Source organism: Syngnathus scovelli, chromosome 13, assembly GCF_024217435.2.
Source record: "Syngnathus scovelli strain Florida chromosome 13, RoL_Ssco_1.2, whole genome shotgun sequence".
NCBI classification, from domain to species: Eukaryota; Metazoa; Chordata; class Actinopteri; order Syngnathiformes; family Syngnathidae; genus Syngnathus; species Syngnathus scovelli.
Genome location: NC_090859.1, coordinates 5,075,016 through 5,102,088, shown reverse-complemented (window position 1 = coordinate 5,102,088; position 27,073 = coordinate 5,075,016). Strand labels below are relative to the sequence as shown.

Sequence of the window (27,073 nt, the reverse complement as noted above, 5' to 3'; positions counted from 1 at the left end):
TCCAACGGGCCGCGCACTCGCGCACGCCGCCCGGTTCAAATTTTCTAACGGCTCTTGCGCCATGTTAGGTTACGGATTCTAGTTATTGATCTGACTCCAAATTGCGATCAACACTTAACACATAAATTGCTATGTCCTAATCCACACACTGGCGCACCTAACAATTTTGCGAGTTCGTTCTGTCAAAGAGAAGACCAGTAGATCAATCAGACCAAATTTACCAATTATTTATTCCTGACAAAGCGCACTAATACAGGCCTGGGTCCCGGGTCCCTCACACTAAAACTCGTGCGTTTTTGTGACCACCAAAAGACGACACATTCTTCCGGGTTGCCCAGTTTTAAAGAAACACAATATGAATATTAAAGCATGCAAAATATTGTGAGATGATTGGTCGATGGCCATCTCCTCCCCGGTCCAGGTGTCGCTGAGGTCAGACGGTTGGGTTTTTCCCTCGAAGGCCGGTCTCATAGACGTGCTGTTGTTCTCGTTTCCTAACCGACCTTGGGATGGTCTCCTCCCGTACTCCCTATCCGGGCCTATTCCACAACACTTCGAAGAAAACAAGTTCATGCAGTTCGCCTGCACATTCCTCGCCCCCCACCAATCCACACGTGCACTCTAATACTAGATATTAATATGATTATAAGTTTAACACAACCTTAAAAAATATGTTTGCAAACTCCCAAAAGCACATTTCCCTTTATTCCCTCTCATGACCTCATTTATGAGGTCATCACCCGTTACCCTAGCAAACAGCTACCAGCGCGCTGTCGATCCTTCCTTCCCCCCGCTGCTCATGTTGAGTCACCAGGGCATATTGGCCCATCGGTGGCAACGGGCCAATGGTTTTCTCGATCAACCGGACAGTGAGTGACCTAATACATGGAATACAACAACAATCGCATAAAATCATAATTGTAATAAAAATAGCTACAGCAACAAGCACAGACATGATGAGGCCTTTCCAGCTTCCGAACGTTTTCATCCAATCAGACCAAATATCGGTGTGTACGCCTGAACGATCTTTCATCTTTTTGTTCAGTGTCCTCAGTCCTTCCAACGCCCTGGTCAGTCGGCCTCCTGGTGCCGTGTTGTTTGGGATGAAAGTACAACATGCATCACCAAACATTCCACACACACCATGTTCCTTAGCTAATAGCATGTCCAACGCAATTCTATTTTGGAACGCCATTAACGACGTTGCAGCCAATTGTTCATGAACTGCGGCGAATGATTCAGCTGTATAATTACCCAGCCGTTGGACATTGTAATGAACGTAATTAATACGGTCTACATTTTTATTGGGGGTGATCCATAGGAAGATACTTTCGAATCCCGAGGACACTTGATTAACGAGTTTATACTTATCTGGCACACCCCGGGGCACTCCTATAGTGTCAATATATGTTGGATCGTCGTCGCTCAACCACGGGGGCAAAATGTCTCTTTTGGCTCGCTTCAGGAGCCCCGCCAGTGGGGACTCCAGGTTCCAATTGAGATTCTGTATTTCAATGGGGACAACCACCACAGGCATTATCAACGACACGAGGGCACAGATACCTGATGCATTCTTCGGCAAGCGATCCTATAATTTGTCATCTCCACACCACAACCAGATGTCACTGGTCTTCCTCTGCTCCTTCCATCATTGCTGGGTGAATTCTGGCATGTCCTGTTAAAGCTTGAAAGCAAGTGAATTTGGAAAAAAAACTTTGTATATCACAATTACAAATTGAAACCTACTCACCCATTTCTATTTTACCACTCTCCCCCTTTGACACATTCACCCAATGTGTCATTACGTATCAAAAGGAACCTGCAAAGCGTCCCCTCTCATCACCACACTCATTGTAGCCAGGCCCGCGGAACCTCTAGTTACCATCTGGGCCCCGGGACCATCACCCCAAGTCCTTGAAACTTGACTGTCCACCACACACACTCGGCAACACAAACAAAAATCATCGCACTTCTGTCAGTGAGCTTATAGCCCGGCTGACAGCGGACATTTGTACACACAAAAACAGACATCAAGTAGAAAAATTAAAACAGTCATAAAATGAATCCTGGCGCCCGCGGATCATGTCCTGAAAACCACGTCATCAACAAGTTCATCATAAAAACCAAAAGGGCAAGGGTTAACATATTCTTGTAAATCCAACACAAACTTTCCACGAATGCAATCGACAACCTGCAAGAATGAAAACAAGTTATGCAAGCAACGCACAATCCGCTCCTTGGCTGGTGGCTGATGCTGCAAAAAAAAAAAAATCAAGTCACACAGAAAAACAAAGCAGAGCGTGCTATTGTCGCAAACATGTTCAAGCGTCAAACAATTGGTTACTGTCCACCTAGTCCGTCACCCCGTCGGGTGAGCTCAAAGTCGTCACACGTCAAATCGTCCAAAGTCTTGCTGTTCGATACTAGTTCTGTCTTGTCTGACCATATCACTGAAATGGGCCTTCTCCATCACACCGTTTTGTTGTCGATGGTGCCCCTGATTGATCATTGAGCCATGGTTCCGGTCAGAACTCATCACTTACCAGTTCCAGACCCTCCAGTCTGTACCACCCCTTCAGGTGAGAGGAACTTTATCCTCAATTGCAAACACATCACCCCAACTTCAGACCTCTCTGGCCAATCATACTGCGCACACACAGTCATAGATGATCACATGCGCACGCATCCATGCACACACTCGCAGACACACACATCCGTCTCTATCACTCAGCTCTCCTCCCACACTAAGCAAAGTTAGTATGTTAGTGTGCAGGCAACATTGACTCCTAATAGTAACTCTTCCCATTTGGACATACTTGTCAACATGACTTATTGTAAAATCTCCAATTCAATTTTCCATAAACTCGCCCATCAGATTCATCGCAAATTGTCATATATGTCTATCTGGGGGGACGACTGTGGGACCCGCGTGTCAGGGGAGCCTCCATAACCTCAGATTGCTCCTACAAACTCGATCTCTATTAATTATCCTAATTAAATTCAATAAAGATGGGTCCGACTATTCCCTCTGGATTTTTACGTCATCATTTGGCTCTCCCCCTTTTTCCTGTTGTCTAGCTCAAATATGTTTCTCAGTCTGCTTCTCTTTATTGCCCCTCTTGGCGAGTCTAACTCGCCCCTTTTTCTCTTCCTAAAAATCCTGCCTGTCACACCATCCAGCACCTCTCCCTAGAATGGGCAGTTTTTAATGTAATTTACGTCATTGCTGTCCAGATCTTCTATCCTCAATCTCCCTTGCTGTCAATCCCTGTTAAAATGCCAAAATGCCCCTGTTCCTCTTGACCGAATCCACTTTAGTCCAAATGTCCTATTCTAAAATGTATCTAACTCGACTTCTACTTCTCAAGCCTGACGAGCCAAAATATCAGATCTCGCTCTTGTTTCTTACCGTTTTAGCCTATTTGTTTTATCCAAATCTGTTCAATCTCTGACTATGATGCTTTTCTCTGTAGCTCTACGCATTATTCAATTTTTATCAAATCTCCTCAGTTCTGTCAAACTCAGTGCACAATGAAGCTCCTGTCCACCTTGACCCAAGCTCCACCCAGTTTGGTAACGCCACAGCAAGGAGTGCGATTTGGCCGTCGGACACTTCCAACACCCCTGCGTCCCAGAGGCCACACACAGTGCCTTCCATGCCTTGGTCCGCCTCTTTCGGCCAACGATATTGAGGCCGTTTGATAGGCTGCGTCTCATCCATTTGGAGATCAATAGGGGCCACCGAATGACAAAACCCGATATCAAATGGACCCTGGGACCACAGTGTGTCGGGCAAGGCCGCCAGTATTCCTTCAGCGTCCTCATGATCAGTTAACTCCCTACCGTGTGTGCGGGACACCAACATCATCTCCAGCAATCCTGTGTCTGCCATGGGTTGTTTAATTTGGTATGCATTCTGAGACTCAGACCAGTACAAATTAGGAATGTGAGTTTTCCGCCAATCGGTCTGTTGCAACAACTGCTTGACCATTGAGCCCAATTGTCTGGCCTCGTGTCCTGGGGCAAGAGCCAGCGAAATGTGTGGCACCCCTTTCTCTGTCATTTTGAACCACTGCATTTGTTCATATGTCAATTCAGTTGCCGCTGCGACTCCCTCTTTTCCAATCAAAATGCACGATGAAGTTAAATCCCACATGTGCCCTTCAATTTCTTCAAACAAATCCCGATATACATCATCACTTTCTCGGTCATAATATAGAGTCCAATGCAAAGGATCAACAGGTGGGTGGTATGGCGCCAGTGAACAGATCCAAGGCTTCCACAGTAGGTAGGTCGAGAACACACCGCCACCAGCAGGGGTCTCTGGCTCCAGCCTGGCCCAGTAGATGGTTGCAGTTTCTGCTTCTGCCGGTAGGGGCGCCATCAGCCACTGACCATGTTGTTGTAGCTGCTGTGAGCACTGGATGCTGACGCCATCTGGAAATTGAATAATCACTCCCTCTGGCCCACACAGAATTCTGGCTTGAACGGCTGACAGCAAGTCCCTTCCCATCAAATTGATCGGAGTGTCTGTGGAATGGATGTATTTGTACCACAGTCGACACCCTGTCCGGGTGATCACAGTTTCAAGTGGTTTGGTAAAAGGCAGAGTACGTGGTTGTCCCGAGAAGCCGACTAAAGTTGTTGTTTTCTTTGACAGTGAGGATACAAGAAGGGCAGTGTTTATTGATGAATAAGTTGCTCCTGTGTCCACCAGCATCTTCACAGGTTTTTCCTTCCACTGTCACATGAAGCATTGGCTTTCCTGGCTCCCCGGGCAGCCCTATTCAAATGGTCCACACCAGAGATCATCATGATGGTAGTACTGACCTCCGTGCGTTTGTGGGCGGGTGGCTCCGCGCGGTCGATACTGTGGGCATTCTTTTGCCCAGTGGTCGGTTTCGCCGCAGATGAAACATGCGTTGGGCGAATGGGGTTTGTATGCTGCCCTCCCCGGGTAAGCAGGTGCACTCCCTCCCCGGCCTCTGTATCCACCCCGGAACTGGCCCCTTCCGCGCCCCACCACCTGAAGAGCCTGTGACATTTGCATTTCCTTTTCTGTGATTTAGACTGTTTAGCTTCACCATGCATTTTTGCCAACTGTAATTTCAACAACTGTTTAGATAATGCGTCTGTCTCGTTTTCAACTTTAGCTTGTGACTCAGTGAACATTCTGCAGTGATGCAAAAGATGACGTTTAAATCGTTCTTCGGCACAAACCAGAATGTCAGGATCTGACATTAGCTGCTTCTTCACATCTGGCGGAAGTCCATGCAGCAGCGCCGTTCGGAAGAGCACCTCTGCCTCGTGCGTGAGAGCCGGATGTCGACCTGTGGTTTCAATCCAACTCTCCACACATGTTACATAATGTTGTGCAGGTGACATTTTCACATCATAAGGAAACATAGTGGGGGCCAGATCGGTGGGTTGTGGGAAAGTCAATTTAATGTTTTCAAACAGGGGCGCTGCTACTTGTGGCAAGGGCACCTCCCTCCCCAGTCTCGCTGTGCCTGCTGCTTCCTCAATTGCCTGCAGTTGCACCAGGGAGCATGCTCCTGCCAACATCTGGCGCATGTCACCGAGTGTACAGCTCTGCCCACTCATCAGAGCCAAACATTTGTTCAGCCACACCTTGCCTCCTTTGTGAAGTGGGGGCATATTTTCAATTATCGCGGTCACATCACGGAGCACCATGGGCTCGTAGTGCTGACCGCCCGATGTGGTCACCAGCGGACACATCAATTCATTTTTCTGCACCTCGGCCTGTGTCATCTGTCCCTGACCACTCCGCAAATTATATTTTCTCCGTGACTCTCTCTCTCTCTGTTGACCATTTTAACATCTGCGCTTCCTGTCTACGCTGCTCATCGGCTTGATCAATTTTCTTTTTTAGCTCCTCATTCTCGGCAGTAAGTCTATGCCAGCTTTCTCCTTTTGTCACATTGGACGGTTGAGGGCTCGGACCGGGGGTGGAGGTGTCCACGCGGGATGTGTCCACGCGGGATGTGTCCCCCTCCCGGGCCCGTCGCCTCTCTTTATTTACTGCTTGTTCAATCAACTGTACAATACTCTGATCCGCCCTTTCGCCTTCGCCCTCGACATCCACTACCATCCTACCACCCAACGTCACCACCGGAGCCATTACTCCGGGGTCGCCGTACGGCGGCGGTCCAACATAGCTCACTCCGAGTTTCGGGGCACTCGGATGTGTCACATCATGCAAAGATGGATAAATGCCCTTGTATTCATTTCTTTCCTTGTCTATTTTCACCGCTTTCTCTACCCTTCTTTCTCATGCTCTTGTTAGCCTGCCATTGTCCAAATCAAAAATGTTTTTTTCTTTTAACTGTCTTTCTTTTGAACCTCTAAATCGCTCGTGTTGCTAACCTAACCTAACCTAACCTTAAAGAAAGGACAAACAGATTACTCCCAATAGCTCCTCATTATTTACGAGTTGGCCCCCCTTTCTTGAACATTCTCTGATCCATGCCGTCTTCCTCCTCACACGCCTGCACCCACACAGGGTGTGCACATAAACGCACACACCGAGCGCGCACACAACCGCACGTACACACACACACACACGCATCCGCACGCACGCACGCACGCACAATCCATCTCTCATGTAGCTTCTTTGCCACTTTCTATCGGTCAATACCACTCACAATTTGCGCTTCCACATCAGCATATACATTCCTTCAATCTCAGTGCTTCAAACATTCACTCAGAAACTCACACTGTCCCTGCCCCGCCCGGGCTATAGCACCCCCCGTGCGAGAGGGTCGCGGCATCAATGTTGACTGGTTACAGGCTGGCCATTTCCTGCAACAATCATTTATGCCGGCCCACCGCCCGCATGAGCATAGCACAGGCCCACGCGTACAGCCCAGACCCGCGACTACGCGCGAGTGCAGGCTCGCCCATCAGTCTCAACCTCTCAAAGGGCAGGCCAACTTTGCTGTTGCGCCCTTCATCATGTTCACATTCGACATCTTTCAATGTCTTCTACACAACATTTGTTGTCTCTTATTCTAATCCTATCAAGCCACCGTTCTAGTAACTTTCTGTCACACACCTTATTTTCTCTACTGCCACACCTTGCTCATCTTAGTTTCTCTAACCAACTTAACTTAAACACACCATTCTTCCATAGAACACACATCACTCACACACACTCATATACACACCCACTCATGAGGATCCTCTGCGCGCACACACACTCTCTCCCCCCAATTTGGTTCATTTTGGATGTTTTAGCGGTCTGATCTCTCACAGGAGGAACTGTTACCACCGGATATTTTTTGAGGAGGCCTCACTTCCCCTCGGGGATCTCTTTATTAACCCCAGCTATTTGAATACGATCGTCACCGCAACCTTGTCCGCCACGACGAAGCACTATGTCCCTGACCTATCCTTAGTACGCGTAAGTCCCTGACTTTACCGTACACGTTACACACGTAAGTTCCAAACTTATTCACCGTATGCATCTTAACTTCATGCACACCTTATTTGATCTGAACGACAGTCTCCTCTTAAATTTCCTCTTTCAATTTGCAGCATTTCGACTTATAGTAACAGGTATTCTGCTTACCTTATCGGTGATGAGCTCAGGGTTTAGGAGACGTCGTACCAGCTCAACGTTGTGCGCTTATTCCAAACGGTTCGCCGACCGGGAGACAGTGTCCCTGACACTGTCCGGTGTCTTGGCTAAAGACCACGAGTTGTCAATTACCCTTCTCTTGACATCACGTCGGGGTCACCAAGAAATTGTTAGGTTACGGATTCTAGTTATTGATCTGACTCCAAATTGCGATCAACACTTAACACATAAATTGCTATGTCCTAATCCACACACTGGCGCACCTAACAATTTTGCGAGTTAGTTCTGTCAAAGAGAAGACCAGTAGATCAATCAGACCAAATTTACCAATTATTTATTCCTGACAAAGCGCACTAATACAGGCCTGGGTCCCGGGTCCCTCACACTAAAACTCGTGCGTTTTTGTGACCACCAAAAGACGACACATTCTTCCGGGTTGCCCAGTTTTAAAGAAACACAATATGAATATTAAAGCATGCAAAATATTGTGAGATGATTGGTCGATGGCCATCTCCTCCCCGGTCCAGGTGTCGCTGAGGTCAGACGGTTGGGTTTTTCCCTCGAAGGCCGGTCTCATAGACGTGCTGTTGTTCTCGTTTCCTAACCGACCTTGGGATGGTCTCCTCCCGTACTCCCTATCCGGGCCTATTCCACAACACTTCGAAGAAAACAAGTTCATGCAGTTCGCCTGCACATTCCTCGCCCCCCACCAATCCACACGTGCACTCTAATACTAGATATTAATATGATTATAAGTTTAACACAACCTTAAAAAATATGTTTGCAAACTCCCAAAAGCACATTTCCCTTTAGCCATAAAGAGTCCGCCTCGGCTGGTTCCCCATGTCGGCCAGAACAAGTGAAAATTCGGCCTCTTCCCCTGGAAGTCCGGCCAAGTTTGGCGAATATTTTCTAAGTGCCAACGACTCAACCGCCGTAAAGTGTCCGCCTCGGCTGGTTCCCCATGTCGGCCACCACAAGTGAAAATTCGGCCTCTTCCCCTGGAAGTCTGGCCAAGTTTGGCAAATATTTTCCAAGTGCGAACGACTCAACCGCCGTAAAGTGTCCGCCTCGGCTGGTTCCCCGTGTCGGCCACCACAAGTGAAAATTCGGCCTCTTCCCCTGGAAGTCCGGCCAAGTTTGGCGAATATTTTCTAAGTGCCAACGACATTCATTTAGACATGGCGATTGAATGTTTACGTACCGGTAGTTATTGTCGTTGCTTGACGCGCGATGACTCGCACATTCGCTCAATACCTAGTACTTCCTCCTAGCAGTCATCGTCGCTGCCTGGCTTTCGATGTCCGTTATTGAGGTGAGAATATTTGAAATTGTTGCTGAGGATGCGTGTTAATGCGACGAACGCTTTATAATGATTCAGTTTCTCGCTGTTTGATGAGCCTGACGGACGCACACCCACGCACAATGAGATGCATGAGAAACAGCCTTGGTTACCATCACATTTGAAGCGATGAATACGAAGTTAAATTTTATGACTCGTGTATGAGTCGAGGTCGATTTTTTTCGGTCGATTTTGGATCGAAAAAGGTCGACCGGCAAATACGGTAATTATAATCATTTTAATGCAAATTAATAAATGCAACAATATTAAGTTGCTTTGAAAATAGCTGAATAATAAAAATGGATGAATGATGATCACAATTACTCCTTGTCGCATGTAATGCTCCCCAAAAAGTGGAGCTCCTGTGCATCGAGGTTTGTGCAAAGAGCTCACGTAATAATTATATCGTTGCTTTTTGGCGAAGTGATTGAGTGTTCCGTCTGTACGATTGGTCTTTGAACCCACCTCGCTTCAACGGCAGACCGCGAATGAATTTAAACAAATAAAATGAAATAAATCCTTCCTAAAATTAAAATTCACTGACGCAAAGGTGTGTCCTTCATGTTTTTATTGAAAACAACATAGTGCTGACGCCGTACGGCATCGGTTTTTCGCTTTCCAAACAAGGCGTGCGCGCTCCTGCGGCAGGGGAAACAAATCTTCACGGGGGAACCAAATCTGGCACAACACCTGTTAACTTACAGATCCAGTCAGTCGCACTTGCAAGGAGAATGGGTGGATACCAAAACTTAATCGCTTTATTTGTCATAATAATGGGTAAACATGGGGAATTTTGTTTTCCTAGAAAACGATGGTGGATGGCTCAAATAAGCATTCCCGTATGTGGACGGGACTAAAAGCCCCCCCCCCCCTTTCCAAATAAAATACATAAAAAGAAAAAATGTTTTTAATTGCTTCATAATTTAGTCTCTAAATTAGTCTTAATTTTAATAGTTCACACGCACACACGCACACACGCACACACGCACGCACGCACGCACGCACGCACGCACACACGCACACACGCACACACGCACACGGAGATGACGTTGCAGGGGAGGGAAGTAAACATGGCGTCTGTACAGCAATGGGTGTTGGTGGAAATGGTGCAAGCATTGTACGAGGTACGTTCCTTCTCATAGCAACGTGTTTTGTGTAACGGAAAGTACTTAATTCGTGTATTTTTCAACGTAATGATATAGATATATATTAAAATGTTGCGCCATATGGTAACTTCCGGAGTCAAGAAAGACCTGATGTATTGTCATTGAGGTACTCTCAACCAATCGTATTGTGTCTTGGCATTCGCGCTTTGTCATGTCCATATCTGTCAACTCCCAAAGTAGATCGAAGCAGCTTGTTCAATGCTTTTAACTGTTTTATCGACTTGTCTGGAAACGGTATCAATGTAGTTCATCGAGTGTGTGACATTACGTGTCGGTCAAGACGTAATTTAACGTGATGCTGAAATTGTCGAATCTGCTGTCTGTCCAGTTTGTATGGACAGCAGCTATTTGTTGCAGTATTTTGGGGAAAAAAAACAAAGGATACACACATGCATTCTTGTCTATCGTGAAATGTATCATTGCCGCTTGAATTTATTTGTGGGAGTGACTGCCCCCCCCCCCCCAACACACGCACACACACGCACACACACGCACACACACACACACAGACACACACAGACACACACACACACACGCGCGCATGCACACACAAACACACACGCACGCACGCACACACACATACACACACACACACACACACACACACACACACCACACACCAAAATTGTAAGTGCTATATTTTGTTCCCCGGATTCTGTTGTTCATAGCCAAATTACTTTATTTTTAATTTTGAAACCAAGTACAAACGTGAATGGTTTATGTAACACTAGCTAGATACATATTGATATGTGGTTAAATATTTGTATGGAATAAAAAACAGAAAACACTTGAGTGCAGTTTTTCAAGTTACCAAACAGTTAATTTAAAAAAAAGATTTATTGAGCCCTGCACAGGATTGTAAGGTTTCAGTATCTCAAAAGAGGGTGCCAATTTCTCACCAGCAAAATTTGAGTGAATATAGAAAATGGTTTGAAGCAGAAAACTGCATGACTTCTGTTTTAAGACTGCGGAGAAATAAAAACTTTTAATGACTTCATCTTATGACAAAAATCTAATGTGATTGGATGTGTGAACAAGCTGAAGTTCCCATATTTCTTTATGTGAAACCTATCTGCAAACACACTGTTAATTAGCAATATTAAACTCTGCCTTTACATCCAGCGATCAATTGATGCAATTGTGCCTAGCTCAGTGGCACCTCAGCCAGTGGGAGCAAAGTTTTATCATAGGTAACTGGCAACACTGCCCCATTCCAGTCAAAATAGCTCGAGCATTGAATATCCACTCTGAAATCAGAAAATGGAGATGGTACAGCTTCTACAAAATAATCTTTAGTTGTCTTCCACAGGCCCCATCTTATCACCTCATTTTGGAAGGCATCCTCATTTTATGGATAATCAGGCTTCTCTTCTCTAAAACGTACAGACTCCATGAGACAAATAAACTGACCGAAAAGGTAACAAATGTGTGTGTGTTGTGCGAGCGCACACGTGACCACACTTGAACTTTGGGCTTCCTTCTTTGTTGCCCTTAACAGGAAAAAGAAGATCTTATTGAGGAGTGGCAGCCTGAACCTCTTGCTCCCACTATTTCCACAGATTCGCCATACATAACCTACGATGTTGTCACAGGGTAATCATTTGGCAAGCTCAGACTTGATGCTATAAGGCAGAGGTCCCCAACCACCGGGCCGCGGATTGGTACCGGTCCGTGGGTCATTGACGCCCCACAGAAAAAATATATAAATAAATGTCGCGTATACAAAGAAAACTAAAACAAACTACGGTAGTCCGCAAGGGACAAAAAGCTAAACAAACCCTGTTGTAATTCAACGTAATGGTGAGTTTTATTTTTAAGTGGTTTATATTTGATTTTATGTCAGTCGTATCATTTTATTTCGTCGTATTTACCCCGCGGACTTTAAAGGCTGGTCCGTGAAAATATTTCTGACACTTAACCGGTCCGTGGCGCAAAAAAGGTTGGGGACCGCTGCTATAAGCAACTATGTTGTTTTTGTTTTTGTAATATAAATAGAATTAGGCTCTTTTCGCTCAATGCTGTGACGTCATATCAGTCGCAGATAAAGTTGTTGCCTTTTGTGGTTGGGCGAAATATGTCAGCTGTGTATTCATAGCCTCCCGTAATATAAGCTTCATAAATGACAGTCATTTTTACCCAACATCAACACAACATGAACTTTGTGTTGAATAGGAGGATAAACGTTTGATGCTTTAGTCTGAACCGAGATTGTTTGTAATGTCATGCCTTGTGAATTCCAAACTTTCTCCCTCAGATTTTCATAGATTTTGTAATTGTACCACGTCAGTTTCATTGCATTTGTATTCTAATTTAGTGGTTGATTTAGTTTGCTGTGATAACATTATACTGTAATTGCAATATGTTTTGTCTTGTCTAAAATTATTTATTTTTTTACCACATAGCAATGATCTCTTATGATATATGCTATCTTCAGATGTATGCAAGTCATATCTTATTTCATATCTTGAATGACAGACCCCCCAGCCATAAAATCATAATCAATGGAAAAGAGTGCATTAACTTTGCATCATTTAACTTCCTGGGTCTCCTTGACAATGAACGAGTCAAGGTCAGTGTTTCAACTACTTTCATCATTGTACAACTTCTTACTACTGTTACACTAGATTTGAGCATATTTTTCATTTGAGTAAAAGAATGTTCAGTTAATAATGTCTCATTACAATTCATCATTGCAGCAAAAGGCACTGTCATCTCTGAAGAAATATGGGGTTGGAACATGTGGTCCCAGGGGCTTCTATGGAACGTTTGGTAGGCGATTTCCTTTTAAACTGCTCTGTACCTTTTTATTATTATTATAGTATTTTTTTTTATTACTAATTATTGTCTAAAATCCAGGAAAGTTTAAAATCCCCATTTGTGTGGTATTGTATCTTTTCAAACAAATCAATTTGACACTCTGATGAAGGCAGAAGTGATAGCCGAAACATGTCAGGTAATGAAACCTAAATAATTTGTTTGTGATAAAAGATCAATTTGAACTTTCAGGGATTATTGTTTTATCATAATCAAGAACAGTGGTCTGAATGTAGATGATGGAAATCACTCAGATTTAGCTTTTATGTACTATTTACATAAATCGATGCAAACACCTTACACGAATGCAGCATGACTTCCTCCTGGGTCTACGAATTATGGGAAATATAGTCCTACTATATATACCTGAGGCATGATGATTTTTTTTTGTCTGGTGGCATATTTCCAATTTTACAGTGCGGCACAAGGCGTATGAATACTTTTTCAAGCCACTGCATTTTCTCTATGAACAGGCCAGCCAAAGTGAATAACATTCATCTGTGATTAAAACCGTTTGAAGAGAAGGCTTTATCGACTGCTAAACCCACTACAAATGTTTCCCCTTATGAGCAATTGTTAGAGTTGGCTGACTGCAAGGCTTTTTGACACGCTTGATGAAGTGTTGTTGGGACTCAGAACACACCACTAACTTCTAATACCTGCTTATGGCTCACCAATGAATTTTTAGCAGCTATTTTAATAATAATTACTGTATTTTTATTTAATTACCAACTATAAGTCTCAGTTTTTTTCATAGTTTGGCCGGTGGAGCGACTTATATGTGAAATTATTAACACATTATTACCTGATCATTAACACATTACTTACTTACTAAGTGCATTGATGATGTGACTCACTCGAAATCCATCGTCACTCGGGCTAACTGGAAGCCATGGCTGACGGGGGCTGTCCTCAGGCTACTGAGGGCCAGGGACAAAGCCTTCAGAGCGGGTGATGAGGCTGGCTTAAGGGCAGCGAGGGCCGACCTGTCCCGGGGCATCAAGGACGTGAAAAGGGCGTTCTCTTCCAAGATTACCGCCCACTTCAAGGACAGCAGGGACGCACGGAGCCTTTGGCAGGGCATTCAGACCATCACGGACTACAAGCCCGCGCCGCAGAGCTGTGAGGGTGACGTCCGTCTGCTCAACGATCTTAACCGCTTCTTTGGTCGCTTCGACGCTCAGAACAGCACTTGCCCGCTGAAGACAACTCCCCCTCCACATGAGCAGCCCCTGTGCCTCACTGCCGACAGCGTGAAGAGGGCGCTTGCCGCTATCAACACCCGTAAGGCGGCGGGCCCTGACAACATCCCAGGTCGAGCGCTGAAGGACTGCGCTGGGGAGCTGACGGGTGTCTTCACGGACATCTTTAACATTTCCCTGCAGCAGGCCATCGTCCCTTCGTGTTTCAAGGCTGCCACCATCGTACCTGTGCTGAAGAAGCCTGCTCCGTCCTGCTTCAATGACTACCGCCCCGTGGCACTGACGCCCATCATCATGAAGTGCTTTGAGCGGCTTGTCATTGGCAGAATTGGCATTTCTTGGCAAGAAATTGACAATAAAGCAGACTTTGACTTTGACTTTTGACTACTTGCTAGTATAGTTGATCACTTCACATGTTATTTTCACTTTAAACCGCATGAGGGTGCACTAGACCTGTGGAATAATTCGAACCGCAACTGACAATGAGTATGACCTCAGCGCTGCATGTACTTCCGGAGTCAGCAGCGGATGTTTATAAGTGACACGGAGGACGAAGATTTCAATGGATTTAATGATTTGGAGTGACATGGATGGTTCGATAAAATTGTTATTTATGTTATAGTTATTTGATATGTAGTTTTTATATATATAGTTATATAGGTCTGTGAAATAATTGGAACCGCAACTGACCATGAATCCAACGTCAGCACCGCATGTACTTCCGGAGTCAGCAGCGGCGTTTTTAGTGATACCGAGGACGAAGATTTCGATGGATTAAATGATTTGGAGTGACAAGGGTGGTTCGATAAAATTGTTACGTAATAGTTATTTGATATATAGTTTATATATAGTTATTTAGGCATGTGGAAACCGCAACTGAGAATGAGTCCAAGGTCAGCGCCGCATGTACTTTCGGTGTCAGCAGCGGCGTTGTTTACAAGTGACACAAAGGATGAAGATGTCGATGGATTTAATGATTTGGAGTGACACGGATGGTTTGGTAAACGTGTTATTTATGTTATAGTTATTTGAATAACTGTTAGTATGTTACGTCATGCACGTTCTCAGTTCCTCATTTGTGTTTATGTAACGTTAGCATACCGTATTGTTTAGCCTGGTGTTACCTATTCATGTCTGTTATTGATGATGGATTTTGTCAAATAAAGTTCCTCCAAAAATGCGATTTGTACTCCAGTGTGACTTGTATGGTTTTTTTTTCTAGTTTATTATGCACTTTATGGCTGGTGTGACTTGTACTTTGGAGCAACTCATAGTCCGGAATATAGGGTAATTAATTATATATATTAATATAATATATATTATAATTATTATCAGTTTTCCAAATAGGTGTCACAACAAAATTCAACAGGAACACAAACTCAGTTTCTATTCTGTTTTAATAATAATTCATTATGATATATATTAATATAATATATATTATAATTATTAATATCAGTTTTTCGAATAGTTGTCACAACAAAATTCAACAGGAACACAAACTCAAAGTTTCTATTGTCTTGCGTGATTTTGATTTTAGGCTTTTTTTTTTTTCTTTTCAGATGTTCACCTGGAGCTGGAGAGCCGGCTTGCCAAATTCATGAAAACAGAGGAAGCTATCATCTACTCATATGGCTTTGCTACCATTGCTAGTGCCATTCCTGCCTACGCCAAGAGGGGAGACATCATATTTGTGTAAGTGCCATCGCTGCAGACTTTCTTATTTATATTGTGTTTTTGTTCAAAACCTTTGACATAATATTTTGGGCAATGCTGTCAATATGTATGTCTACGTTTGAACTCCTGTTCGTCCTCTGACTTTATTGCATTGCTTTAATCTGTTTTACTGAAGGAAAACACTTTAAATCATTGTCATATTTTGTCTTTTGGGCTTGCATTCAGGGATGAGGCAGCCTGCTTTTCCATCCAAAAAGGTCTTCAAGCTTCCCGCAGCTTTCTTAAATATTTCAAGCACAATGACATGGATGACTTGGAGAGGCTTTTAAAGGAGCAAGAGTTGGAGGACCAGCAGGTTGGTAAATACAGGCTACAGTAATATTTGGATAGGTCGTTCTCAGTTAGTTTAAGGTGAAGGAAAAAGTACCGTATTTTCTGCACCAGGAGGCGCATTGAAAAGCCTTTATTTTTCTCAAGAACTGAAGGTGCACCTTTTAATAAATTGTGCCTTTTATGTGGACCGAATTGCAAAATCTGTAAATGTTGTGTTGCTGCCGTGTTTAGTGTGAGTCAATATGTAGACGTAATGTGTAGACCCGATAAACTAATCAGAGGACATTATGTAGTACGTAAAATACATAGACCGGGGCAGTAAACCAATCAGAGAACTGTACGTAATGCGTGGAGTACATACCTCTGCCACTGTTGATGAATAAATACTATCTTAAGAATTATCTTAAAAAGATAGATAAGAACACAAGTAAGATGTTCCTACTGCTGTTGCTGGAGGTTATGCAGGCAGAAGAAAAGTACCCTTGCAAGAGCTTCAGAAACATCAATTTCTTTGGTTGAACAGAATGTATATCATTTGTCACAATGTACATCTGATGAACATTACTGCCTGCTTTTGTTGCAGAACCCTCGTAAGGCTCGGGTGACTCGCAAGTTCATTGTGGTGGAGGGACTGTACATCAACACTGCGGATATATGTCCACTTCCTGAACTGGTAATTCAAGATTAGAATCACTCATTATCAATTATTCATTAAAAGGCCCAAATTCAGAGTGTGTCTCGGGACTGACAAACCTTAGCTATCATTACCTTACACCAGTGTTTCCAAACCAGTGTGCCGCGGCACACCGGTGTCACGTGAGAGATGTTCCGTCGGAAATTGTCCAACATTAAATACCGAGCGAATTGTAAACAGGATTACCAAACCACAGGTCCGTTTCCGCAAGGCTAATCGTGCATGCGTGGCAAATCGGAGAATTTTGAGATTTCATGTTGTGGCATCGGCACATACTCAATTTATGTGTGCGTTGCTGTTAGTGTTGGCTCGTGAGTGAACGATTCGTTCAAAAAAGGTTGGGAAACACTTACACAGTATGCCTTCCATTTCCCAGATGGGCAGCTTCGCTTCGAACAAAAGTGTGTGCACAATAAGCTACTGCACAGCTGACTGCACATCATGGCTCTTTATTTCCAAAACACATTGTAAATTACATTACTTAAATATAGATGTATGGTCACGTCATTTTCAAGTAGAAAGTCATTTCTAAATTCCGCTTTGTGTTTTGGGTGTTGGAGACTGAATGTGAACACTGTATCATCACAACTTTAGTTAGATTGAAAGATTGATTTCTTTGCAAGCAAAACTTCAAAATGCCTGCCGATGGGCTCCCTAAGGCATATGCCTACTGTATATTTGTACAAATTGTACAAAAAATTACAAAACAATGTCCACTGTTTTGTAGCTGATACTGGATTTTGTGGATTGTCTCGGAAATTCCTCATTTGGGTGTGGTTGCAGCACCCTCACTTAAATTCACTCAGAGATGATCCTTGGCAGAAATCTTAACAAGCTAACGTTGTGTCTACAAACAATGTAGTGTGACCAGAGGAACAACTATGCAAACCTCTAGTGTGAAAAGTGCCAGCATCCTTCCATGTCTTTCATAAGTACCGTAATTTTCGGACTATAAGTCGCTCCGGAGTATAAGTCGCACCAGCCATAAAATGCACAATACAGTAAAAAAAAAAACAACATATATAAGTCACACCGGAGTATAAGTCGCACTTTTGGGGCAAATTTATTTGTCAAAATCCAACACCAAGAACAGACATGTACCAGCAACAACAGGCTAAACGATACGGTATGCTAATGTGACATATACACAAACGAGGAGCTGAGAACGGGCCTGAGTAACATTCAGAGTTATTCAAATAAGTATTACATAAATAACACATTTATCAAACCATCTGTGTCACTCCAAATTATTAAATCCATCGATCATCCTTTATGTAAACAATGCCGCGTATGCGCCGCATATGCGCCGCTGACGTCGGACTCGTAAGTTGCATTTCTAATTATTCCACAGACCCATATAACGATATATAAAGTATATTTCAAATAACTATCATATAACAACAATATTATCAAACCATCTGTGTCACTCCTAATCATTAAATCCATCGATCAAATTCCTCGTCCTTTATGTCAACAACGCCGCGCGCCGCACAGATCTAGTATATAACTATATTGTAGCGTTAACAAAGTACCAGGAAAGACGTGGGTTTGGTAAACAGCTCTTTATTTAACAAAACAAGAGTTCAACGAGCCAACAACTACTGAACTGTAACGATAAAAACATATACAAGTTGCTACACGAAATAAAATATATCAAATAACTATAACATAAATGCGTTTTTCAAACCTTGTGTCACTCCAAATCATTAAATCCTTCAAACGTGGGACCCTTCGTCATCTTCGTCATCCCGTGATAGAATCCTTTGTCCTTATGTAAACAACCGCCGCGCTGCTGACGTCACTTGCAGGTCAAATGACAGTAATCCCTTGCTACATCGCAGTTCGTTTATCGCGGTTTCACTACATCGCAGATTTTTGAATTTTGAAAATTTGAGAAAAAATTCACATATAAGTCGCTCCTGAGTATAAGTCGGCCCCCCCCCCACACACACACACGTATAAGTCGCCCCCCCCCAAACTCTGAAAAAAAACACGATTTATAGTCCGAAAATTACGGTAATACACTGAAATTGGACGACACTAGTTAGCATGTCTGCTTCACAGTTGGGAGGTGCAGGGTTGGATTCCAGCCTTTCTGTGTGGAATTTTCATGTTCTCCCCGTGCTTGCGTGGGTTTCCTCTGGCTGCTCCTGTTTTCTCCCACATCCCATGCATGGAAGACTGATTGGCCACTCCAAATTGTCTGTAGGTGTGATTATGTGATAGCTTGTTTATCTAAATGTCTGCAATTGGCAGCCGACCAGTTCACGATTTCACTCGTTAAAAGACAGCTGAGATAGGCTCCCGTACACTCGCAACCCTTGTGACGTGAGGATCAAGCGGGTCAAAAAATGGATGGATGGATGGATATTATTTCATCAAATAACTGGGGATTGCAGTTTAAAATGATGTCCAATATTATATTATGATGGGGCACTGCATGGAAAGACAGTTCTTTACAAATCTTTTTCTATTCCTTTAATCTGCCCCGTTTGACTATTGGTCTTGTGAAAATGGGAAGAAACCCTATCATACCTTATTTTTGATATTTCAATAGCCTCTGCTTGCACAAATTCTCACAATGTATTTTTTGTCTGTATTGGCCTTTGTTGTGGTTAACAAAGAGAAGCCTTTAAATGAAACACATTAAATTGTGTTGAAAATACTTTCTCTCTCCAGTGTTTTGGCCAAGTTTGTTTGTTTTGTATTTATTTTAAGAGAATTAATTCATGACTATTTTTAATATAATATTGATGTCATGTATGAATAACATTTATTGTCATCCAGGTGAAACTAAAGTACAAGTATAAGGTGCGGATTTTCCTGGAGGAGAGCATGTCTTTTGGTGTGTTGGGAGAGCATGGCCGAGGGGTTACAGAGCACTTTGGAGTCAATGTAGGTACTTTCAATTTTATCAAAGTTGAATGCAAATGCAACGTGGTCACAGGTCAGAGGAAAGGCTCTGTTCCAATTTGTATGGCAGTCCAGACTATACTCTGAACCACTCCATTTTCTTTTAGGTTGTATTTGATTTTTCCTATGAGCTCTGATAAAAAATTTTAACTGATAACAGTCTCATTCATCTTTGTGCAGATAGAAGACATCGATTTGATCAGTGCTAACATGGAGAATTCTTTGGCCTCCATTGGAGGCTTTTGCTGCGGACGCTCTTTTGTTATAGACCACCAGGTAAGCACAGTACCAAAGTTAAATGAAAAAAAATTATTTAGCAATGTTTCTAGAGATATTCATCATATTTTGCATCAAGAGTTACTTTTCATTATCCATGCCGCAGACAGAAAGGAAAATGAAAGGATCTAAAAATAGGTAAATATCCCTCTAAAACTGAGATTAAAAAATAACTAATCACCAAAAATTTACTGAAAATGAGCCTTAGGAGCATTTTGAGTTTTTTTCACCAAAACATTACAGCTGATACAGGATGTTGTGATGACTCTAGAAAAAAATTTGGGTGCAAAAACCTGGTCAACCTCTTGCAAGAGACAGAGCTCGGGGTAGGGTTGGCAGAAAAAGAGGAGGAGCCGGGTGGTCCTGTCTCATTCCGTTGTGACCACCCACGGTGCACCATGTGTCGGCTAACAGGCCACTGAACTGAGAATGCAGTTGAGCGGCAGGTAAATTAGCCTACAACTCCCGCACCGCGGCAGAATCCACTATTGTCCTCGGTCGAGAATGTTTCCTGGCCTCTTTAGACTGCCTCTCTGGCGGGCGCAAAGCACGTGCATTGCTTGAAAGGAACCAGAGAGTTTAGGTGAATTTTGCAAGGTGCAGAGAATAATCTAGCACAGCATATTCAGCATATTCATTTATTCATCATTCATTCATTCATTCATTCATTCATTCATTCATTCATTCATTCATTCATTCATTCATTCATTCATTCATTCATTCATTTATTTCCCGTTTTCAACCTGTTGACTCTTTTTTGTTGTTCAGTTTTGGCACACCCTCCTCGATAATGTTTTGAAATTCAAGGTCTCCACTGACATTTTGTGATTCGGTCATAAGAATCCATGTTTCATTGTTTTGCAGCGCCTGTCAGGACAAGGCTATTGTTTCTCTGCATCTCTGCCTCCCATGCTAGCTGCTGCAGCTATTGAGGCCCTCAGCATTATGCAAGAGAATCCAGGTACATGTTCTTAATTTCTTTTTGTTGTCATCAGGCAAAATCACATCAGATCCTAAAGCAAGGAGTTCACATAGCCGGCCCATTGTTATTTGGCATTCACATAGCAGCAGGGGACCCTGGAACTTTTATGATTGTAAATCAGGCAGAAACCGCGGCAGTTGTACGTGGCTGTAGAGCAGGCATGTCAAACATACAGCCCGCGGGCCGGATGCGGCCCATTGGGTCATTTAATCCGACCCGGCATAAATTTCTGAGTATGTCAAAAAAAGACGCGAGTCTCTAGTTCATTTCTATCAAAAGTTATGAGTTTTTAAAATAAATACAAACCAAGTGCTCCCTCCGGCCACGGGAGGGCAGTAAATGTGTAAAAGAGCTCACGTCCAGTGGCATTGACACAAGTTAGTACTAAAACCAAACCGTCAATCTTACTTCACAATTCACCACAAGTTATCGGTCAACACACCCTTCCCAAAATGGCACTGTCAAAAAAAAGAAAAGTGGACACGGAGTGCAGAGTTTTCAAGGAAAAATGGACTGAGCATTATTTATTCACAGAAGTTACGTTGCGCATTTCTCTTGTCTCACAGCTGTTCGTCCGGAGGCACCGGACCGTCCCGATAATGATTTGAAAAAATATAAAGACAACATAACAGATTTTCTGCGAGAGTTTGAGCAGAGGTTTCAGGTATTCAGTGAACTTGAGAACAAATTTGGCTTTTTTCGCTCGCCATTTACAGTGAAGCCTTCTGATATGCCAGCTGACATTCAATTCGAGCTTATTGACTTGCAGTGCGATTCCACTATGAAGGATAAGTTTGGGTCTGTGGGATTGGATACGTTTTATCAGTATCTCGTGCCAGGTTACCCCAAATTAACAGCCATGGCTGCAAACGTTCTATCAATGTTTGGGACTACTTATCTTTGTGAACAGGTTTTCTCCGTAATGAACAATAATAAAACAAAGCAGCGCTCAAGGTTAACAAATAACCACTTGAATGATATTGTTAAATGGGCTGCTTACTCAGGATTTGACACCCAATATTGATACACTTGTGAAGGCAAAAAGATCCCAAGTTTCAGGAGCCAGCAGCAGCAAGTAGACTGCAGGAGTGCAGTGAAAGAGAAAAAAAGTGTGATGACACGAAATTTGTTTGCACTAATTAATACAGATCATTAAAAATAAGATTAATCTGGTTTCATACTAAAGACAGTTAATATTGTGCAGTATATTCTCAGCTTCAGTAGGCCCAGCCTAGTAGTTTGATCGGATGTAGTATAAGCATGCACTGCTATAACTTTTATTTTGTATTTCTTTTTTTATTTATTTCAAAGCAGTACGACAATTAAGGGGAGAATAATTTTTTCATAGCTCCAACTTGAGTTTAAGTGTGGTGAGTTGGTTCAGGTGTACAACTGCATTCACTTCATTGTTAAAATAAACCAATGAACCATGAAATCAATTTTTTTTTCATTGTTTGTGAAAAAAATGTGTTGTGCTTAGAGAAGATTCCTTGTCATCCGTGATTATAATATGTAGGGTAGGCTACAAATGTAGGCTGAATGTTAAAGCATAGTACTGAAAAACAAAGCAAAATATTTGGAGTTGACATTCTTTTACTGATCCGGCCCACCTGAGAACAGAAAGTCTAGATCCGGCCCCAGAGCCAAACTGAGTTTGACATGCCTGCTGTAGAGATACTAGCACTGTATATGAATGTTTAAATATAAGAAAAACATCAGCAAAGAACTGGCTTTATAAAATGCACAAATGCCAAGTCTCTCTCACACACATGCACGCACACACACACACGCACACACACACACACAAACACACACACATAGTAGTATGTTTGTGTGCCGTCACCTTTAAAGGGCTTGGCCTATTGGACAACATCTGGAGTTATTTGTTTGAGATAATGTCTGATCCATGCGCCTTGTGAGTGTTGTCATTTAGTAATAGAATGTTTGACTTTGGTCTCACTATAAGTCACACGAGGACCTCCAAAGTCCGGCCCGCGGGCCAAATCCGGCCCCCGGTCATATTTCATACGGCCCACAGCTTCGGTCTTATAATGTATTATTCATGGCCCGCCTGCACTGTCACACTGAATAAAAAAAACAAACAAACATGAAACTTGAAACTGTAATTCCCCCTATTACCAAAAGATAGCAGCACCAGCCCTCTCCGCTCATTTCTGCCATGGCGACTGCAAAGAAAACAAGGAAAGTTGACATTGAGGGCCGTTGCTTTCAAGAGAAATGGGAATTACAATACTTCTTCACTGAAAATCAAGGCAATTGTGTTTGTCTAATTCGTAAAGAGACCGTTGCCTTATTTAAGGATTTCAACCTAAAGAGACACCATCAGACTAAACATGCTAACACATACGACAAGCTAACAGGGAGTGACCAAGCTGATAAAGTGAAGCAGCTCCAAGCTGAACTGGCATCACAACAGCGATTCATCACGTGGGGCTGTGAGTCCAAAGTAAATCAAAAGTAAAAATTACTTAATATTAAATATTACGAAGTGGCCATGTTAGTACTGTTGAAGTTATGAACCTGTAGACGTGACACAAACTATTACTTTCTGAAAAATATTGTAAATGACAAGAGCAAAATTCATTTGTTTTAAGTTTTAATAATAACAGACAACTTTGCATTACTTATAACTCCTGTTTAAATGTTCATGAGGCAAAAATAATTTTAAACTCTTGTAAATTAAATTATTTCATACAGTTTGTTCAATGTTATCTGACTCTTCAGATATGAATGAAAGGCAGAATTTGTGTTTTTAAAATTGTTCACATCTACCTGAGTGGCTTATATTTGGTTATTTTGTCATTTAAAAAATAAAGACAATTGGGACAATGAAATTTGTTTCATAACAGTATGTATTTGCATGAAATTTCTGTAGTTAAAAAATGTCTGAAAAAAGTATTGGCCCCCGGGCCCCTTCACTTTATCAAATCTGGCCCTCCTTGCAAAAAGTTTGGACACCCCTGCACTAGGTCATAAAAACATACATTAAAAAAATCTGACCGTTTATCTTTGATGGTTGGCAACAATCTTGCAAATAGCTCAGTATGTGCAGGTCTTTGTGAATAAAAGATTGGATCCATACATATTCTTTGTCACATTTCAAACAGTCAGAACAACAGTCAAACTAATCTCCAAGATGGTTGGGGTGGCTAGGCTTAAAAAATCTGAATGTTGTTCATTAGGCTGCTACTTGAGACATGCATGCCCACAGCCATTTTTAATCTTTTAATTCATATTTTATTACCAAGGGGTTGTGCTCTGTTTTTAGAGATATTCACCGTTCTGAGGAAGAAATGCACATATGTTTACAAAGAACTACACGGGTAAGTATTCTACCATTATTATAGATACATATGTATTGATTTTAATTAATTACACCAGTTCACTCTGTTCTATGAAACTACTCTGCAACAATAGAAGTTTGCCTGATGGATGTTCTTGGAAAATTGTTTAAAACTGATTTATCTCACTGAGCAGCGAAAGTTAACGAGGGTTTGTGCATACCCTAAATGTTGATTTTTTTATTTATTTATTTTTTTTTTTGTCAGCGTTCGCAAACTGTCCCAAAGATGTTTCCCAAACATTCACCAACATTTTTAATAGTTTTTCTTGTTGCGAAGAATTTTTGAACATGTTCAATGGGATAGTCTCAGGCACGCCCGCCCGCAAGAACCTTGTGAGAATAAAGCAAGTTATAAAATGTATGGATGGATTAACCAATGAAAATCAGACATTGTTGTTCAACAATAATATTTTGAAAAGCAAACTCCTGAAATATGCCTGTAAAAATGATGGTATCCCTGGGAAAGATAATTTGACGGTGGGGATCCTAACCCCATATTTAACATAGTTGTGTCTTGGAATTAGCACCAAACTTGAAAACTGTCAGTTGGCCTCTTTAAAGGGTAAAGTAGTCACTGTGCTGTAAGCACACTCTTCATGGATTGGAGGAAGCGAAGCAGAGAGTTGTCTTAGCAGATTTTGCGCATATACCTTGAAATTATGACGTGAGCTACACCAAAATAGCCACTGGTCATAAATGCAAATGGTAAATAAATAAAAAAAATATCTGACATATTTTAATATATATATAATTTATTTTATTGTAGAATTCCTGGGCTGAAGTTGGTGGGAATGCAGTTTGCTCCTGCTCTTCACCTGCAGCTGGAGAGAAGTTCAGGCTCTCGAGAGTCTGATATGCAGATGCTGCGCTCAATTGTTGATTATGTGAGTTCTCTTTTGTTTCAAACTAGCTCATATACAGGTGCGATGGTGGTACACTAGTTAGCAAGTCTGCCTCACAGTTCAGAGAAGCGTGGTTCTACTCCACCTCCGGCACTTCCGCTGTAGGATCTGCATGTTCTCCCCGTGTCTGTGTGAGTTTTCTCTGGCAACTTCATTTTCCTTCCACATTCCAAAATCAGACCTGGTAGGTCAATTGACCACTCGAAATTGTCCATAGGTGTGATTGTGAGTGTGAATGGTTGTTTGTCTATTGTGCCCTGCGATTGGTTGACGACCAGTTAAGGGTGTACCTCACCTACCACCCAAAGACTGCTGGGATAAGCTCCAGCATGCCTGCAACTCTGGTGAGGATAAGTGCTTTAGCTCATGGATGGATAAAACTTATACACCTCCCTTCCATGATACTGAACAACAACTTCATCTTTTCGTCACTTCAATCCTAGACCACTCCAAATTGTCCATGGGTGTGATTGTGAATATGAATGGTTGTTTGTCTATTGTGCTCTGTGATTGGTTGATGACCACACAAAGAAACCGAAATTTCGTTCCCCCCTATCCCACGGTGACAAGACATGGCTCACAACAGACAAAAGTGTGCTGAATAATCAATGTCCAATTTGATTTAATTTGAGGGATATTTGTACGTAATATTGGTGTTGAAGTTGTGCTTTCTACAGCATAGATGACAAATTAAGAGACATTCTGTAACTCTTCCTCATTTCCATATTTTGGTTGTTAGTGTATGGAGAGGCAAGTGGCACTGACTCTCGCCCGATACCTCGAAAAAGAGGAACGCTATCCCCCTCCGCCCAGGTAAGATCCTCAATTTCTTTCCATCAGTGGGCTGGCAGGGTTTAAATAACTGTTATTCCTTGTGTCCTCAGCATCAGAGTGGTGGTGACCATTGAACAGACGGAGGAGGACATCCTGAAAGCCAAGTTGTGTATCCAGGAGGCTACTTTAACGTTACTTAAATGAATGTTTTGTTTTGTTTTTCTACCTTCCAATGTCGATGAACTTCTTATATGTTCCTTATTTGTACGATTTCTGAGTAGTATGGTTGACAGACACACACACATTATGAGCACACTTATATTGCAAGGCTTTTTATATCCTATCCCTGATTTGAATTTCTTCCCCTTCCCTCTCAGTATCTTGTATATCCATATCATGAATGTTGACAGCTGTGACTAAGGAAAGGAAAAACACTCCTGAGGCTGCAGTGCTAATGTCACTCTTCAGAGAACTTGACAGATATCTGATTGTAATTATATATCCTTTGTTGCAGATTAAAATGTTGCAACATTGACATTTTGTCATGTTAAGCACATACATGGACCGACTTGCCTTGTTTTAGTCTTAATTTCTTTCACTTTGTTATTACTTATTGTACCTTCAACAAATGTTTTACTAAGCAAATTATAGAATAATTAATCACTAATATGTCAAATAAATCTTAATTTCTGACAGAAATGTGAAATTACACTTCCTTGAGCTGAATGTCTGTTGATCCCTTTCAAATTTGTCAACCAAAACACATTCGTATGTACCATTACATTTTACCTTCTGTTAAATTTGTACAGCTGTCTTATAACATTTTTACCCAGCAGGGGGCAGTATTTGATTTCAATCAACAGGGATTTGTAAAAAAGGCCATCGACATAGCTCCAATGTTTATTTGCAGTTCGGTCATCAATAAAAACGACTTGAGAGTCAGGTGATCTACATAGACAAGTACTAACATCAATTCTTGAATTCATTGGTCAATATTACACCGTTTCTTTTATTCTGACTATAACGACTAAACAGTG

At 42.3% G+C, this 27,073-nt stretch overlaps 1 protein-coding gene and 1 long non-coding RNA gene across 4 annotated transcripts; one reads left to right on the top strand and one right to left on the bottom strand.

Moving 5' to 3' along the window:
- Nucleotides 1-211: 211 nt before the first annotated feature.
- On the bottom strand, nt 212-8,938 carry LOC125979828 (uncharacterized). The gene is made up of 2 exons (XR_011087941.1): nt 8,805-8,938; nt 212-8,722 (listed from the first exon to the last, which is right to left on the bottom strand). It is a non-coding gene; the product is annotated as an uncharacterized lncRNA (long non-coding RNA).
- sptlc1 (serine palmitoyltransferase, long chain base subunit 1) lies at nt 8,765-26,735 on the top strand. Of its 3 annotated transcripts, none has more exons than XM_049738499.2 (16): nt 8,765-8,915; nt 11,418-11,525; nt 11,607-11,701; nt 12,584-12,677; nt 12,805-12,877; nt 15,684-15,816; nt 16,024-16,153; nt 16,715-16,804; nt 19,613-19,720; nt 19,919-20,014; nt 20,879-20,975; nt 24,286-24,340; nt 25,127-25,244; nt 25,322-25,393; nt 26,002-26,075; nt 26,147-26,735. In XM_049738499.2, exons 1-16 carry the CDS (start codon nt 8,901-8,903, stop codon nt 26,238-26,240), a joined length of 1,452 nt encoding a protein of 483 aa, XP_049594456.1. In that variant the 5' UTR covers nt 8,765-8,900; the 3' UTR covers nt 26,241-26,735. The 3 variants fall into 3 exon arrangements, with proteins under 3 accessions (XP_049594456.1, XP_049594455.1, XP_049594457.1); XM_049738498.1 differs by lacking the exon at nt 8,765-8,915 and adding an exon at nt 9,914-10,066; XM_049738500.1 differs by lacking the exons at nt 8,765-8,915; nt 25,322-25,393 and adding an exon at nt 9,914-10,066.
- Nucleotides 26,736-27,073: the final 338 nt, after the last annotated feature.